Source organism: Corapipo altera, unplaced genomic scaffold, assembly GCF_003945725.1.
Source record: "Corapipo altera isolate COAL_440 unplaced genomic scaffold, ASM394572v1 22b, whole genome shotgun sequence".
Lineage (NCBI taxonomy): Eukaryota > Metazoa > Chordata > Aves > Passeriformes > Pipridae > Corapipo > Corapipo altera.
Genome location: NW_020884876.1, coordinates 25,762,259 through 25,779,753, shown reverse-complemented (window position 1 = coordinate 25,779,753; position 17,495 = coordinate 25,762,259). Strand labels below are relative to the sequence as shown.

The following is a 17,495-nucleotide window of genomic DNA, read 5'->3' as shown; positions in this document are numbered from 1 at the left end:
TCTGTGATTGTGTCCAAGTTATCACCAACAGCACCTTTATGAAATACTTTTAACAAAATGTCAGTGGCTTTGTCCAAACTCTGATGAATATCTGCTCAAGATGAACTGAATCCAGCAGGGACTTTACCCGAAAGTCTCAATTCAGCAATGCAATTAAGTCCACTCTTAAACTATTTTCTATTACATTATTTTACAAATTGGGATGAACAATTGAGTCAGAGCCTTGGGTTTCTGGCATGCTCAGTTGTTCCCAGGCTGTTTGCCCAAAGCTTGTTCACATAACAGCAGTAACAACTGTAATAGAACTCACTTTTTCAGAGATGTGGGAAAACACAGTTACAGACATATTCCTTCTTACATGAGGTGGGAACCAGACCGATAAGTAGTTTCCTGTAGCCACTGGCAAGATATGATTTAGGATAACTTTTTTCCTTATATAATGGCTGAAAAACTGTAAAATGAAAAGCCTCTTTTGGATGCTGCAACATTCAGAAAAAGCCAGCTAAAATGTATTCACATGATCCAAAGGTTGAGTGCTTGGTTTAGGGAAGGTGCAGAGGGCAGAAGACAGGCTCCACTGCCACTGAGGACCAGCACAGCATTTCCAATGCCAGCAGAGTCAGCCCAGCTGGTCTGTTCCTGATTGCCTTTACACCTGGCTGTACGAGGGGAGCAAATTTTGTAAAAAAAACCCTATTACAACCTGTCAGATGTGCAGTGTGATAGTCCATAAGTCCCATTTAATAGCTAATAAAATTCAAACCAAAGAACAGACTGCTGTTGGATAAGTAAATGCAAATCTGCTGTGACCTGTTTCCTTGCAAACTTTGTTGGAGTGGTGACAAGTTTTTGCTCAGACATGAGTAAAAAGATCCTGAAGATCCCTGGGTTTCTTGCCCATATATAATGATAGTACCTGCCTTTGCTGTCCTCATATTCAAATATAGAAATGGCCTGCCTGGAAGATGCCAAGTACTCAACCACCCAGCAATATCAGCCTATAACTCACCTTATAAATGAGCAGCTGAGATTGTGCATAATTTCTTTTCAGATATTTCTTCTTCGTTCATCTTGGCTCCTGAGGATGAACATATTTTATATGTTTCTCTGTCTGCCTCACCATCACTGCTGTAGTACCCAGGTCACCTGGCCAAATAGGAGAAGCACGCGGCAGCAGATAAGCAGAGCTAAATCCATCACCCACTGTAGCATTTGGCCTATTGCTTGCTAGAAACTCCTCTCGAAGCTTTCTCTATCTAACTTGCTGAGTCAAAACAACCAAGGCAACCCCCCCCCCCCCCCCCCCCCCCCCCAACACCAACACTAACTGCGCTGGGCCAGTCCTTACAGGCAGCAGGGCTGAGCAGTGACTCTCTGCCTCATTTAACCAGACAAAACCAAGTAGCCGTGATGGGCTTTAAACGCCTTGAAAACACACCAAAAGCAAAGCTCACCGAAACATCCACTGTTGCCTCCTCCTAGATGACAGAAAGGGCAATTTTCAACATAAAGGGAGCACAGCATGAATCAGAGGTGGCAACAGCATCTGTGAGTGAGACACACACCCTACACCATATTACAGGAACTACTGTTGTATTTCCTAATTCCCAGCTGCATACAGCGCTGTGCTCCAGGAGACCAGGTGGGCTAAACATCAGCCACTGGTGCAACAGCCCTTGCAATAGCTGACACACACAATTTTCTGGTTTGCTCTGACCACCGTTTGCGTCCCCAGGGCAACAGTGCAGCAAAACACACTCCTGAAGAAACCCTTCAGGGTTCCGTTTCCTATTGCGTTTGTTCAGCATAGAGGCAGAGGATACTTGTGTTGGTGAGAACAGGGGAAAGTAGATTTGGGCAGAGGTAAAGAGAGCAAGAGTCCATAAATTTTTTAAGCCTCAGCAGAAGCATCACTAAGGTGATTACAGTGATTATATCCCTCACTAAATGCAAGTGGGAGAAGACTTTTGACTATGTACATTTGAATAAAGGTGCTGCAAGAGGCCTGTACTTGTGACTGATCTCTAAATAAACTGGCCTGAATGTGTCATTTACATTACAGGGTCACAGAGAATGGGCTTTCCCAGATGAGAGAACTTTATCAGCTAAAGAAGTGCAATGAGACGACCAATGATCCATCCAGGATTTCTGGTGCAAATCCTCCATTTGAAAATGAGCAAGTTACAGGTGCATTAATGACCACAGCCATAGAGACAGCACCCAGTTGCCCATGGCCTAGACTTTCTGGCACCAGAAATCCGGGATTTGTCTGTGAAGCTGATACAGCGATGGCTGAAACTGCAAACAGGCTTTGAGCATAGACAGAGGAGAGGGTACCAAAACGTGTCCCACCTGAAAACTAAACTCGCAAAGGGAACCATAAATGGTTGTTCTGGTCATTCACAAGTGCAACTTTCAGTGCAAGAAATCTGTTCGCACACAACAGCTATTGGAGGCATCAGGAACTGACACATCCATACCTCCTTTCTCACCCATGTGTACATCTGGTTAAAGGACCCCTGCTAGGAGGCACTGACCTTACTGATGTTGCACTTCATTACCTAGATCTCCTGGTCACCTCTTTTGGTCTGGTTTTCTTCTCCTCCAACCGCCTTAACCAGCCCACTGGCATGTCCAGGGGAAGTCTCCAAAGAGTCACACCATGGCAGGATGCTGCTTCAAGAAGAAAAAGCAGCGTGAAGGCACAGTCCCTTGAGGTGCTCCATCAGCAAGTTGCAGAATTGGAGCTTCTGCACAGGGAAGTCCTTTAAAAACATTATCTCAGCTTTAGAGTGATGAGTAGAGGATGAGTGCAGTGAATGTTAGACTTTCAGAAGGGTTTTTGTCTGCTTGATGTTTTGTTTGCTGGAAGAGAGATCATGGGCTGGTCCTACCTTGGCAAGGTGCTATTTGTGTCTTGTGAGCAAATGTCTCTGCTTTCCTTCTTTCTGATACTCCATGGGCAATGACCATCATGTCCTACTCTCTGCAGAGGATGAGGAAATGAATTCAGGCTGAGGAAGTAGATGGAGGGCTGCTTCATCCTCGTAGCCAGCTTGAACAGCAGGATTTGTTTCTCACTTCACGGCATGAGGGTGTGTCATGCTGGTTTCTGCTCTCCAGTACTGGGCATGCTAATGCACTTCAGACTGAAGTAGGCTCCTCCAAGCTTAGCATGGCTCTGATTGCATAGCCTCCACTACCTTGAGTAATTATGATTGCCAAGAGCTCCTCAGAGTTCAGCATGAGGACTGCCAAAGCTGCACTGCTACAGAGCAATCCTCCTCCCCCAAAACTCCTTCTGGTGGGCTCTTGTGTTTCTGACCCCAGGTGCTGCTGGGAGAGTGGGGAAGAGGAGGTTGGCTCTCAGTAAGTTGGAAGGGTAAAGAGCTTCGGCCTCCTTTTTTTCTGTTTTGAGGCTGCAGCACTAACACGCCATTTTGTCCTGCTCATCACGGCATATCTCAACTCTACTGTCCATGGAGCAGCTTGTTAAGGGAGGAGTTGTGGTCCTTCCTGGCTATGAAGCACATCCTTGGTGGTAAGCAGGATTTCACACTTCGAACACCCAGCTTTGAAAACTAAAAATGTAGACCTGAGTCTCAACACAGATAAGCTCATTTCTTGAATCTAAGGGTAGGGCTGTGCCAGCAAGAAACTGCCTTCATGAAACTAGAGAGATAAGGGTGGCAGAGGAGGCTAACAATTCATGGCAGTGCAGGAGATCCAGCCTCTGCAAGTGATATCCCACTTGAAGACACTGCTTGACATTAGAACCATCATGAATGCAAACCCTGCTTGCACTGGGAGATGGGATGGCGTGCTGGGAGTAGGATATTTTCCCATAGCTTGAGCCACAGCTCAGCTGGGACACTTTCACAGCAGCTGTAAAGAAAAGGGGAATTGCTGCATACTTTAAAAACTGAAGAGAGAAGAAAAAAAAGCATCCACCAGCCTGGGTTTTGGAGACAAAGCCATTAGTGTGAGCTGCCAAAGAAGAACAGAGAAACCACAAAGGATGCTCAGGGAAAAGCCTACAGAGGAAAGGCCAAATTACTGCTGCTGCCTAGTGGAGCTAAGGGGTTGGTGCCCAGGCCAAAGCCACAGATACGCCTCAAGACCAGAATGTTTAGTTCCCCTGCTACAGGAGCTGCCTTTCACTTAGTCCTGTCCCTGAGCTGTTCCAGTGCAAGCTGGAGGGTCAGGAACCCCCCACTCTCCGAGGGCATTCCTCTGATGCTGTCCCCCACCAAGGACTGTATCCCTCCATGCCTGGGAAGCACCACAGCACACTGATCGTCAGAGCCCTCCCACTGTTAGCACCCTCCCTTGCCCTCAGCATGGCATGCTAGAGCTGACTCACCTCTGAACTGCACTTTGTTGAGCTGTGTTTCAGCTAATTAAGCTATTTATTAGCCCAGGCTTAATGAAGTCATTCACCACTTGGCTTTATTAATAGCCATTATTAATATTTAGCTTATCAAGGTGGCAACAGATTCACCTGGAAAGCCCACAGTGTTAGCCAGTGTGGTGGGAAGGCTGAGATGCTGAGAGCATCCCTGTGCCAGAAACAGAATGAGGGCAGCAGCTGTGCCACTGCAGGCAGGACTGCCCGTGTCCTGGGTGCAGTGCTCAGGCTCCAACGATGTATTTGGGCTCTTCTAGGGGGACTGTGGTGTGGAGTTTTTACAGGGTCCTTTCCCAAAAGTCTTCAGGCAACTTCATGTTTTGTAGCCCTTCCTCTGCTGAGAGCTCTGGGGTGGATGGGTGGCCAGAACAGCTCTGAAAGTATAAAAATTATTAGTTCATGGCTCAGTAAGGTAACATTACTGCTCATCTGGAGTGCAGGAGTCTGCTTCTCCAGACCAGGAAGAACAGACTTCTCATTTTAGTCACCAAAAAGGCTTTCTATATGTCCTGATGTAATAACTGCAGTCACTGAGCAGTAAATCCACTTCCAGGAGAAACCCCTCAAGAGTCCACAGGGATTCACAACTGTACTACGGAGAAACAAGTGCCTCAAAAATTTACAGGTTTTTAGGAAAAGAAATGTTTGTTCTACCTCCCTCTTGGAAAGAGAGAATTAAAAGAGAAATATTCAGGCAAACAGTTCTCTTACTATTTACATAGAACATAGGTGAATATTTGTTCCAAAAAGAACAAACAAACTCCAGTCCCCCCCCAGAAAGAATTATTGGGGTGAGTGCCAAAAAATCCTACTAAAAGTCTCCTGACCTGCTGCAGACCCTGGACAATGAGAAAGGAATGGGACCACCCTTCTGCTACCCCCTTAGAAATGGTTCCTATTAGCACTGGGAGCTTCTCTCCTTCCTGTGGACAACTCCCATCAGAGCCAGCTAGTGCAGCTCACCTAATCACAAGGGTTGATTTGCTCCCCTTGATTTGAAAATTGGCTTTGCCATTGGCTTGATTGAGGCCATGTGGAGCATTATGTTCCTGTTACTCATGTTATAGTTTTTAAAGGCAGTCACAGTGATTTACCTATGAATGTCAACAATATCTCAGCAGTCTGCCAAAGTTTCCATGAATGACCTTGGTCCTGGGAACAGAAGTGATGGGCAAAAGTACCCAAGGAAGAAAAGCTAAGAGGTTTTCTTCCTTTTTTTTTTATTTCTTCATTTATTTTATTTTATTTTTTTATTTTATTTTTAAATAAAGCTTCTGCTTTAGCCAAAGGAAAATCTGAATTTGTGGCCCACCCACCTGCATACAACAGCAAACCTGGGCCCCTCTCTGTGCACCACTGGGCTCAGGATACATGTCTAGCTGTGACAAAATGGAAGTTTCAGAAGACCTTGTTTATCTTCTGCTTTCCACAAAAAATGTCACTGATGTTTTGCTGGAGTCCGTTGAACTATTTAAGAGACTGAAGTCAAAAGTCATTGACTGCATTTTCTGGTAGTAGATTCAACATAGGTTATAGTCTCTCTCTATAAAGTTTTGCACTGCTGAATTATAACAAATCCTGATGCCTTTGGGGGCAATAAAAATAACTCCAGCATGTGACAGAAAATGAATTATAATTCAGAATTATTCTTCATAGAAATCATATATTGTTTAATTACAACTATAGCGGCTATTTGATTCTGAGATAAGAACAGTTACCATAGTGACCCAATCCTTAAAGGTAATTTTCACCTAACACTATATAAAGCACTATATGATACCTACCTTCACAGAAAGCAGTTTACAAAGATGAGTTTTCCAAGTGTTAGGTCTTGAGTATGAAAAAGCAACAGAAGCTATACGGAAAAACATTATCCATTCAGTTACTGCCTGAAGAGCCTTGTATGCACATTTTCCTACAAGCACACTCATAGATGTTGTCTGAGATTCAAAGCAAGGTATAAATCTTGCTCAGCTTTCCAGCCCATGTAGACTCTACAGAAGAATTTCAAACATCTGTGGAGAATTAGAAAAAACTGAGAGAAGGAAATCAGAGACGTTTGTTCTGCAGAACGAGCCACTCACTAATGCCTACCATCAGAGGAGTTAAAGAACATATTTACTTACTTTGAACAGTCTTAATACGTATATCTCTAATAGACCTGCACTCCCCTGTGAAGATTTTGGGAAACATATTCTGAAGTCGCAGCCATTGCTAGAGTCAAGCAAAGGCACATTTTGACACATGAAGTGAAATGCAATCCTCAGTGAGACTAGTACAAATTATTATTTGTCAATAATAACATCTTTTTGGGGCTTCTTTTGGTAATTCTTGCCTATTTCCCTGCATCCCTATAGTGGATTTAGAGGGACTGGTCTGCAGGGTTGCTCTGGGGAGATCAACCCTGTTCCTGTGCTGAGCCGTGTGGAGAGCCGGGTATCTCGCACCTCCCATCAATAACCAGCCACACATCCTTGGTGGCCCATGAGGACAATGCAGAATCTCTTTCACTTGGGTGGGTCCCTATGGTAGAGAAACCAACTTGCCTGTTGGTAGGAGCCCTGTGGGCAACCATGGTCTTGGTGATGGGGCTGAAGGACTGGTCTGGTTACTGGACTTCTGCTGCCTTGTGGAGTGCAGTTGTTTGTCTACCCACAGCTCAAAACCATTCTGGTTATTAAAGATAGTCAGTCAGAGAGAGAGGCAGCACCGACCCAACTGGGGTGACAAGTTGGTTTTCTCATGTCATTGTAGATTTTCTTGTGATCGCCATGCAGCAGGTTACCTTGGTATATGACATCCTATACTACAGCCACTCTTCTTAAATTACTTTATGGTCCTTGCTCTGATGCCCAGGGCAGGCCTGATCTGGGAGAGCACAGAGCTGACAACCCCTGTCCAGGGAACTGTGGGTTTCTCACTTCCTGAGGTGACTTTTCCTTCTAAACATTCCTGGCAAACCGTAGCCAATCATGTGAAAATGCTGATGCTGTACCTCCAGGTGATTAATACACCAAGCCAGCTGAATGTGGGCTTAGTTTAGACTGTTGGCCATAATTAACCTTTTATTTTTGAAAGTTGAAAGATGTAAACTTCTTCCTTCCCAAAATGGAAAGGCAGGGGTTGTTTCAGTGGTCTTACACCTTGCTTCAAAGCTGGCCTGCATGGGACGAGATAAAACAGCTATGTGGCCTTTACAGCTTCCCTAGGATGTGCAGAGAAGGGATGAAAGTTTCTCTCTGTCCCACCATTGAGTGATGAATATTTGCAATAGCAGGTTTAATTAAAAAAATGTTGGGCATTACAGTAAAGGCCTACCAGCCCCCTGCTGCGATTGTCTAGCAGCAATGAGGGAGATCAAGCCCAATAGCCTTCAAATGTTTGGCTTACTAAAATGTGCCCCTCCTTTTCCTCAGTGTTCCCTCTTCCCTTACCCCGAAGACACATTCCTGCTAAAAGCCATCCAGTCCTTCCCTGAAACACAAGTGGTGCCGAGTCCACTCAGCCAGCCTCAGCTGTGCCTGGAGCGAGTGGACAGGCTCCTTGTTTTAACATGTGGGATGTGTCATATCCACTTGTGCTTCATCTCAACTTAAACACTTTTGCTTTCCAAAAATGTTGGGTCCAAAGGGCAGAGGTTTAGATAAAAGAAATCATAAAGGAGGTTTAATGCTTGATAAAAAAATACTATATTGTTATAGATGAATAATTAAGTACCTTGTGTCAGTTTCCAGGCACTGAATATGAGAAATGAAGGATGCAAATACAGTGACAGAAACAAGCCTATGTGTCAGTTCCCAGACACAGGACTGAGAAAAATGGAAGGTCGTCCTCACCCATCCTTAAACAATCAGCACTTTGCCAATTACCTAAAAGCAACAGTTGTAATAACAGAGAAATTTTTGTAAGAAATGATCCTCCTCATGTAGAGCATGAGCTAAAAATATCCTTATGCTATCCACAGCATTGGATGATTTTCCACCATCCTCCCCACACCTGAGAACACCCATGGGACCAGGGGATGAGGAGCATCCCTGTATCTGGCAGGACTGAGAGAGGGTTGCTGCCTCAGCTGATCCCTCTGAATGCAGGTCCAGTGGCAGACTGGCTAGAAGACAAACAGAATTTTAATTTGACTCTTTTTTCAAAGCACAGCAGGGTCTTGGGAGGAAGGTGCTGTCCCCAGGAACAGAGCAAACCTCCTCCCAACGCTGTGGTGAAATGCTGGCAGAGGAATAGTTGAACACCTGAAAACGTCAAGACTTCAAAGACTTTAAATAAGGATCTAAATTGTTAGATTTTCAGCAGTTTGAAAAAAAAAATCTTTGATTTAATTTTAATTGCTATTTACTAGGGTTAAAGTTAAAACAGTCTCATTAGAGTTTTCAGCAACAGAAGAATAAACATGGAGGACGAAGGCTAAGGAAGTGTTTAAGTTTCTTTTTTTTTGCAGGGCATTTAGTGGGGTTTCCTTAGCCATGGAAAGGCTACAGTGTTACTCAGGCTGAAGGTGGAGGGAGGTGAATGTCTCCCTCTGCTCTGTCCTCAGGAGGCCCCATCTGGACTGCTGCATCCAGGCAGGATATGCCTATTAGAGCAGGGCTGGAGGAGGCCACAGAGATGCTCAGAGGGCTGGAGCAGCTCTCCTCTGCAGCCAGGCTGGGAGAGCCGGGGCTGTCCAGCCTGGAGAGGAGCAGGCTCCAGGGAGGCCTCATTGCAGCCTTCCAGTGTCTAAAGGAGGCAGAGAGTCATAGGAGAAAGGGGAACGGGTTTCAACTGGAAGCGGGGAGATTTGGATCGGATGTTAGGAAGAACTGTTGAGGGTGGTGATACACTGGAACAGGCTGCCCAGAGAAGCTGTGGATGTCCCATCCTTGGAAGGCCCCATTCCAGGCCAAGGTGGACAGGGCCCTGAGCACCCTGATCCAGCCGGTGGCATCCTTGCCCATGGCAGGGGGTTGGAACTAGGTGATCTTCAAGGTGCCTTCCAAGGCAAGGCATTCTGGAACTCCATGAGGGTGCAAAGTGGATTGCTGCTGCCTGGGCATAGAATGTTACCAAACGGTTGACATGGAGAGTCCTGCTTTGAGGACTCTGGTTACCAGGAGTCTGTTAAGTCAGTTGATGAATTCTCTGCTGGGCATCAGATGCAGAGCATCCGTCTTCTCCATCCCAGGTGGGATCAGAAGGAGATTTGCTGACATTTGTGAGAAAAACTCTGGACTGAGCGTACAGGTGAGAGCAGGTGATTTTTTAAGAGATTTCTGAGGCTGAGGGACTATTCTGGGCTTCAGGTCCAGCTACAGGTGGGATCAAGTACCAAACTCATGGAATTCCCCTCTAGCTTTGGGCAGAACCTGGTGACTTGGGAATGGGAATTTTGGAGCAGGGGAGTGTCTCAGAGAACAGGCATTCTAGATAGATAATCTCTCTGCTTTTCTGGTAGATTTGGAAGAACATCATTCTCTGACCCTGAGAAATCAGAGCTTTGTAACAGTGTGCTACCTAAAGGAACCCAAAGGATTGATTGCTGTAGCTTCCCTGACATTCCCTGACATTCCCTTTTTGGTGTTTGTCTGCTTACTTTTCCAGTGGTTTTAGATCACGAAACACTATGAGCACAGTAAGTATTTCACTGCTCAGTGCAAATCTGATTCTTGAAACATGTTTTCCAGGGTACTTCTAGAAGGGATTTCAAGAGTTTGTAGCAAATGCATGGGAACAGAAGCCTATTAAAACTTCATGTAATTTCATGTTCTGGGATATAGAAGATTCTGAATCTCTCTGGGCGCTTGTAATAGTTCAGAAATGCTTACAGTGTGAGTAACAGTCTGATATAATTGTGAACTACTCTTCTCATTTGCAAGCCATTAGGACAGGCTTTTTCTTTTTGAGGCAACTGGTAAGAGGTCGGGGGAATGTCCTTTCCTTGATGTCACGCGCTCTGGTTGGAATGGCCCACAGCACCATTTGATGCATATTCCAGCCCTTGTGGGAGTGTTTTCTGTATCCTCATGTGCTTTCGCTGTTGTTGCAAAAATGAGGGCCACGTTAATATTACTCCCACAGAAAATGTTAAGGCTTTGTTCTCTCTCAGAGGCAGCAGAAGCGCTGTGGGGAACCAGCTGATTCCAGACAAGCTCGGAAACGAAGAAGGATGGTGGCTTCTAACACAGATGGAGCCTCAGAAGCAGAGCCAGTAGACCCCAGAGAAAGTGGTACACTTTCTTCTGAGCTTTGTAAGAACAAAAACTGTTTCTGAAAGGCTGGGGTCCAGTTGAATGTGAGCTTTTGCCCATTTCTATGCCCTTTACTGGGAAAGAAGGGAAATTTGGATTTTAGGAAGTGCTTAGTATAACATCTCTGAACAAGAAGCCTTCTGACAGCTGTTTTGGTTTGTTACCGAGCTGTAATACATTCACCACTAGTGGGAGATGAGCTGTGTAGCAAAGGTCCTCAAGTGCTGCTCAAAGTCTGAATGTCTACTCTGAGGTACTGCAGCTGACCCTACAGAGGGTGGCAAATTGAATCTGGGATCTCCCAAGTTGGAAGAAGATAAGAAAAAGTGTTCCCTGAAGGGAACATGTACAGTATGGCACTGTAAAATTAGGGTACCCTCCATGATTACGGTTTTGGTGTCGGTCTTTTTTTCTGTATGCTAAACATTACCCTATGTTAGATGAATCATCTTTTGGTGTGTACCTCCTGTGAGCTGTTGTCATCCAACAGAACTGTGCGAGGAGCTCAGCTGATGTTCCTCTTGCACTGCCCCTTGCAGGAAACAGAGCTGATGATGCTCTCTGTGGACTCTTGAGGGCAAAGCTTGAATGAAATGTTGGACACATTCCTGAAGAGAAAAGACCCAGAGAAAAGTTGAATCCAACCTCAGCCTGTTCCACAGTGGCAACTCATTTCATTCTGCTGCAGTCTCTGATCTTGATTTTAACGTTCCGTTTTTCAGCTGTTGAAGAAGCCATAGATCTCACAGACAGATCTTCTGAGCCTGAAGTCAGTGACCTAACTGATGATAATTCAGTTGTGGTAAGCAGTGAATGGCACACTTCTCTCCATCTTGCACTGAAATTAGGTTTTTTTGTGCTCCTGGGCTTGTCTTCTGGCATCTGAATGGTATCTCTCTAAGCATCATTTCTACTTGAGTCGAAGAGTAATCTAAAAGAGCTTGTTGCTCCAGTGATTTAAAGAAAAAGCAAAGGAGAGGACAAGAAGTCTCTGACTTCCCAAATAAGAAGTGTTTAGCTGCAACATCAGTTTAAGGTACTCCTGTCACTGAGGTGCCAAGTGCACCCGCAGCTGACTGGGGTACAAACTAGTCCTGTTTATTACTCCATGAAGTCTTTAAAAAAGTCACATCTTTTTCTTTTCAATTTTCTTGCAATTTGAAAGAATAGTCTTTGATCCAACCCACAGTGTAGTTTATTTCCTCAGTTTTGGGATGCCATTGCTGCCATGCAAAGAATGTGCAGCAGGCATAGCATGAAGATATCTCCTGATAGGGCTATTCCTGAGCCTTTGCAAAGAAAAGGCCTCAAACTTTATGACAGAATCTGCATGACTCAGCTCCAGTTACACCAAAAGCAGGTTTGGGTTTGGGTTTTCCTTTCTTCAGCAGCTGTTAACCCAACACAAAGTGTTTGTGGATATCACAGCTGAATTTGCCCGTTTAGGGGAAAAAGAGGGAAAGAAAGATCTCCAGCACAAAACCAATCAGGGAACTTAAACGGGAGCAGGGAGGAGAGTGTTCAGGTGGTTCCTAAGCTACCTCCATTTCTACCCCATTGCAGCAGTGGCAGCAGAGCCAGCAATACCCACGCTTTTTCAGAGCAGCAGATAATTCAGCAGTGCTACTGATGAGTGACAATGAAGAGGAACAAGGAGATTGTGATGAGTATGTGAGAAAGTCTCTCTCTAAAGTTCAATTTCTGCTCTACAGTAGAAACCTGTTTTTACCAAGCTTTTGAGGTCTGCTTGATCCTGTGTGAAAAAATCTGACTTGAAATATAGTGGCCTGTCTGGAAGAGAACTAACTAAAAAAAACCCAACCAGCAAAATACAGCAGAAAACTTTTTGTCCTCTATTCATGACATCCTTATTGAATGTTTCTTACAGAATGACTTGAGCTACACTACAGTACATGAAAATTCTTCGAATGATTGTTTTGCTGGGCTGGGATGTTGCTAAATCAGAAAAACGGATGTTTAATTTTCTGAGATTTTATTTATCAGTAACCCTGGATGCAATTAATTAACCCTGGTGAAACTAATGCTTGCCTGTTCTTTCTGATTCTGTTCTCTCTAGCATATGGCCAGCAGGCCCTGCAAGTTCTCTGTTTTGGGTGGATGAGGACTCAGAGGTAAGGATCCACATGTTGTCATCCTTTCTGCTTTGTGGGAAGGGGAACAGGGCAGAGGGGGAGCTGTGCAACTCTTGTCTTATGTGGGATGCTATGGGGAGCTGGCTGGAAGCACAGACCTTGCTGTGACGGTCCAACTTGCATGACCCTCCAAGTCATTTCTTGGTGGTGTACATAGAGGGAGAAACCCCTTCCATGATGGCAGTGTCAGATCTGTGGATTCCTTATAGTTCTAGCAGTGACTGACAGATTGCAGATACTCCAGATTGCAGATCTTGTTTGCTTGGTGCCAACAGAGCAGCCAACAGGAATTCTTTCCTCCCAGTCCCTGTTGTGGTTTCCTTTCTTCAGCAGCTGTTCGTCTTACACAAAGTGTTTGTGGCTATCGCAGCTGAATTTGCCCGTTTGGGCAAGAAAGAGGGAAACAAGCACCTCCAGCCTAAATCCAGCTAGGGAACTGAAGCAGGGGAGCAGGGAGGGGGGTGTTCAGGTTCTTCCTGTATTGCCTTTGTTTCTACCCCACTGCAGCAGTGGAAGGAGAACCAACAGGACCCACTTATTTATTTGTTTTCAGCACAGAGGCTAATTGACTCCTGTTTTGAACATTCTTACCCAAAACAGGAGGGCAATAACCATTTATTCCTCACTGTAACTGCATTGCTGAACTGCTGTTTGCATGCAACATCAGGAGTTCACAACATCTAATTATATTTTCTTTTCTCTCCCTTCACATATGTATTGATGAAGCTTCTTGAAGGTGAGTTGATGTTTTACAGTTGATCATGGAATTGTCTTAAATTTAATCATTATTTTTTGTTTGTCTTTTCTAAGAAACTCTAGCAGCAGGGATTGAAACTGTGTTAGCAAAAGGTAAAGGACAGTGCTAAAGCCTCTGGCCAGTGTCTTAGAGAAAGCATCCAATCTTTGTCTGGAAGCCACTATCAGACACAGTGGAAAGTCCTTGCAATAAAAGTTGTAGCTGAATACTTATGCAGGAAGAAATTTTAATTTGGTAACACTTTCTGTAATTGTAATTGGTTAGTACTTGATTATTGTTACATGGACACTGGAGTAGCAGAGATCATTGTTACCTGCAGTTTCTGAGAGTTAAAATTCAAACAGCGGTTCTTAACCCTCTGGATTTTACAGACCAGGCCATTAAAAATTGATTTCTCTTGAAACTGGGCAATATAACTCCATTTTCAAGTTACCTTAACTCAGGAGGGAAATGATTACAATTTCTAAGGAAACACTGCTTCAAGTGTTTTTATAATTTCCAAGGATTCCCCTTAACAAGACTCATTGGATAGAAACTTCCTTTGAGTGGTGAGGTCTGGTTTAATGCAGACGAAAAGAATGCAACGATTTAGCATCATACAGCAATGAGGAAGCACAGCATCTCTAGAATGAACAGCTTTAGATTTAAGCATCTCTTCTGTCCCTTATGAAACTTTCTGAACAAAGCATTCTGTTTTTCCAGGCTTTTTTGTTGTGTATGTGCTAAGTTGCTGTGCTCCTTCAAAACTTGACTGCAGATCTCTCTCTCCCCCATCAGACAGCAATTGTTGCCTTTCCTCACCACAGGATCGCAGCAGACCCTGTTAGTAAAAATTGGGGAAGGAGCTTCCCTTTATAGGGCAGATTTATTTACAGGTAGTGCAACTCTATGGAACTTAAGACACTGAGAGTCTCTCAGGTCATATTTTTAGCTGTCTGTAGAGTGAACAGAGCAAATGTTTTGTGTCAGTCTGTAGCAGAAGAGTCACAATGTCTGGAAGGGTGCAGCCTTAATATTTAGGAAACTAATTTGTTTAAGATTGCTTTTAACCCAGCTGAATAGGAACCGTTACAGACTATTTATAATAATACATTTCAAGCGTAGTTTCAGGGAGAGAGAGAGAATAATAGATCTAACTTATCAAAATTAAATTACAGAATATGAACAACAAAGGAGAAACGTTACACTAAGAAGCCAGCGACAATCAGACAGCTCTGTACTGGGTAGCAATGATGAAGATGAAGCGATAGATAATGATGTGTATGTGACTGAATTTTTTTTTTCCTTTTTCTTTTTTTTTTTTTTTTTTTTTTTTTAATAGGGGCAGGATGAAGTTATACTGCTATGGGCTGGCTTATCTTTGAAGCCTTCACTTACTCTACTTATTTCCCTCTTTCTCCTGTGTTGCATGATGATCAAATGATACCACTTGCACTTCAGGAGAAAAAGGCAGCCCAAGGCAGATGCACAACTTTGCATAGAACCTTAAAGACGAGTATGGGGGTATGGCAAGAAAGGGGGATTAATGACAGGCCATAGCTCAAAAAGTATTGCATTTGCTTTTCCTGCCAAGCTCTAGTAGTGATGTCAGATATGGAAATTGGTGTTGATGAGGCTTCGTATCATGGGACCGGAAGCAGCAGCTGGGCAAATTCCATGAAGGTTTTAATATTTGAACCTTTTGGATTGATAAAAGGCAATGTAGGAGAGAACTTGAGTATGGTACTTTTGGGTGTCAGGCCTTAAATACACCACCTAAAGGGCTTCTACTATTCTAAACCATAGTGCATTTTGCCATTGGATTTGTAGATCTTTAAGTGTTGGTTGCTTAAGTGTGTCAGTGAACAAATCCCACCACTTGGTTAATATAAAAAAAGGAATATTTTGTTCCTTGAGTCTCAAGCTTCTCTGTTACTGAGTGCACTTTCCTGCCTTGTTTAGCCCAGACTGAAAGAGCTTGGTGCTGCTGCATCTAACATTGACCAAAGGGTCCTTCCTGGGGCTGGACTTGTCAAAGCTGTCTGCAGTGTTACTCTGTAGCGTCAGGCCCTGTTTCCTTCTGCAATTAATAGTTCCCAGAGGACAGCTCTATGCTTTAGTTACAAAACTGTTATTGATGACCTGTTGGAGATTAATGCTACCATACACTGACTGCCCAGCGCTAGAGGTTGCTGTTACTTCAAATCCTAGAGCAGGGTGACTGACTGCACCTTTCTCCTAATGAAAACCAAGATGCTGTTTCCTTTAGATCAGGGAGATCCAAACTCCTCATTATGTGCAGCAAACAGAGAGTTAAAGATTTGCAGGGTTCTTCAAATCAAATGGACAATGGCCAGTCAGTGCAGTCAGATGATTATGTGACATTTTATATATCGGTAACCCTCGATGCGCAGTGATATTAGTGGCTGCATGTTCTTTGTGGTTCTGTTCTCTCTAGGGCATGGCCAGCAGGTACTATTAGGTGTCCGATTTGCATGGATTTTTACTCAGAGGTAAGGATTCACGTGTTGTCATCCTTTCTGCTTTGTCGGAGAGGGGAGAGGGCAGAGGGGGAGCTGTGCAACTCAGTTGTCTTATGTGGGCTGCTACGGGTAGCTGCCTTGAAGCACAAGCCTTGCTGCGAAGCTCCACAAGTCAATTCTTGGTGCTGTACATAGAGAGAGAAACCCCTACCAGGACGGCACTGGCAGCTCTCTGGGTCCCTCATCATTCTAGCAGTAATGGACTGATTCCAGATATTCCAAGTCTCCTTTCTCTGCTGCCATCAGAGCAGCAAGTTGGAATTCTTTCCTCCAAATACATGTTGTGGTTTTCTTTCCTCCAGATTCTGCAAAGTGAACGACTGTTTTTGTCAACCCAGTGCGGCCATGTCTTCTGCAGTCAGTGCCTCCCTGTTGCCCTTGAGACTGCCAACACATGTCCAATCTGCAGGACAGAACTCACTCATGAACAGTATCATTCCATTTATATATGAGCACTTCTATTTCTCAGGACAGACTCAGATGGATCTTAGGGGATAGGCCATGTAAAGACCTTTTCCTTCATGTATATAGTTATTCTTGTATATAGTTCCATTTTTCCTGAATTTAATTATAAATAAAGTATTGATTAACTTAAATATAGTCAAGTGTGTCTGCTCATCTATGTTGGACTTTGCTGGTGGACAGAGACATCTTTCAGTAGGTGGAAATAACACTCTTGGTTTGACCAGTCAGAAGCACTCATTCTTTTCACCACACTGTAGTCATTGACTTTGGTGGAAAGGTGCTAAAGGCATAAGCTTGGTAGTTCTTGTGGCCAGTGTGTGCTGTATGGGAGAAAAGAAACAGGCACTGCTTGGGATGAGAGGCCTTCTATTTCTCAGGATGCAGTCAGGTGGACATTTTGCTGCAAATGTTGTAATTTCTGTGCTCTGTAGGTTGGAAGAGCAGCAGGTTGCGCACACATCCAAAGAAAACTATTTTCTTTGAGAGTAACTGGTAGGTATCTAGAGAGCTTGTTTATGGTCCAAGCTGCTCCTTGCTATGTTTATATACGGTTACAATGGTTATAATGTTCCACTGTCAGCTGATGACAGCAGCACTGCCAGCTTATGTGAAGCTCTTCCTCTTCTGAAAAGCCTGTAAGCTTCAGGGCAATCACAAGAATGTAGCACTGTGAACTGCTGTGTCCAGCATTTATCCTGCAGAACAGAAGAGAGCAGTGAGCAAAAGCAGTGAAGCAAAGACATAAAGCAACCACCGGGGAGTGGACCGCCACCATGGCCATTACCATCACTATCATCATCACCATCATCACCATTTACCTTTCCTACTGCAAAAGCAAATTGTCTCCAGAGGGAACGAGGAGCCAGCAGTGGTTCCTACATCCAGAGTGCTGATGTGGACCCAGAGTGCTGGGTGGCAGCAAATATCCCCATCAGTCACAGGGAGATACAC

General features: G+C 44.2%; 1 protein-coding gene across 2 annotated transcripts; it reads left to right on the top strand.

The window, feature by feature from the left end:
• The first annotated feature begins 8,910 nt into the window (after positions 1–8,910).
• On the top strand, positions 8,911–16,710 carry LOC113943821 (E3 ubiquitin-protein ligase RNF4-like). Of its 2 annotated transcripts, none has more exons than XM_027636094.1 (10): positions 8,911–9,643; positions 10,001–10,031; positions 10,506–10,626; positions 11,370–11,449; positions 12,211–12,314; positions 12,725–12,779; positions 13,527–13,536; positions 14,715–14,817; positions 15,995–16,049; positions 16,382–16,710. In XM_027636094.1, the coding sequence occupies exons 2-10, from the start codon at positions 10,023–10,025 to the stop codon at positions 16,529–16,531; spliced, it is 687 nt and encodes a 228-aa protein (XP_027491895.1). In that variant the 5' UTR covers positions 8,911–9,643; positions 10,001–10,022; the 3' UTR covers positions 16,532–16,710. The 2 variants fall into 2 exon arrangements, with proteins under 2 accessions (XP_027491895.1, XP_027491894.1); XM_027636093.1 differs by having other exon boundaries at positions 9,855–10,031.
• Positions 16,711–17,495: the final 785 nt, after the last annotated feature.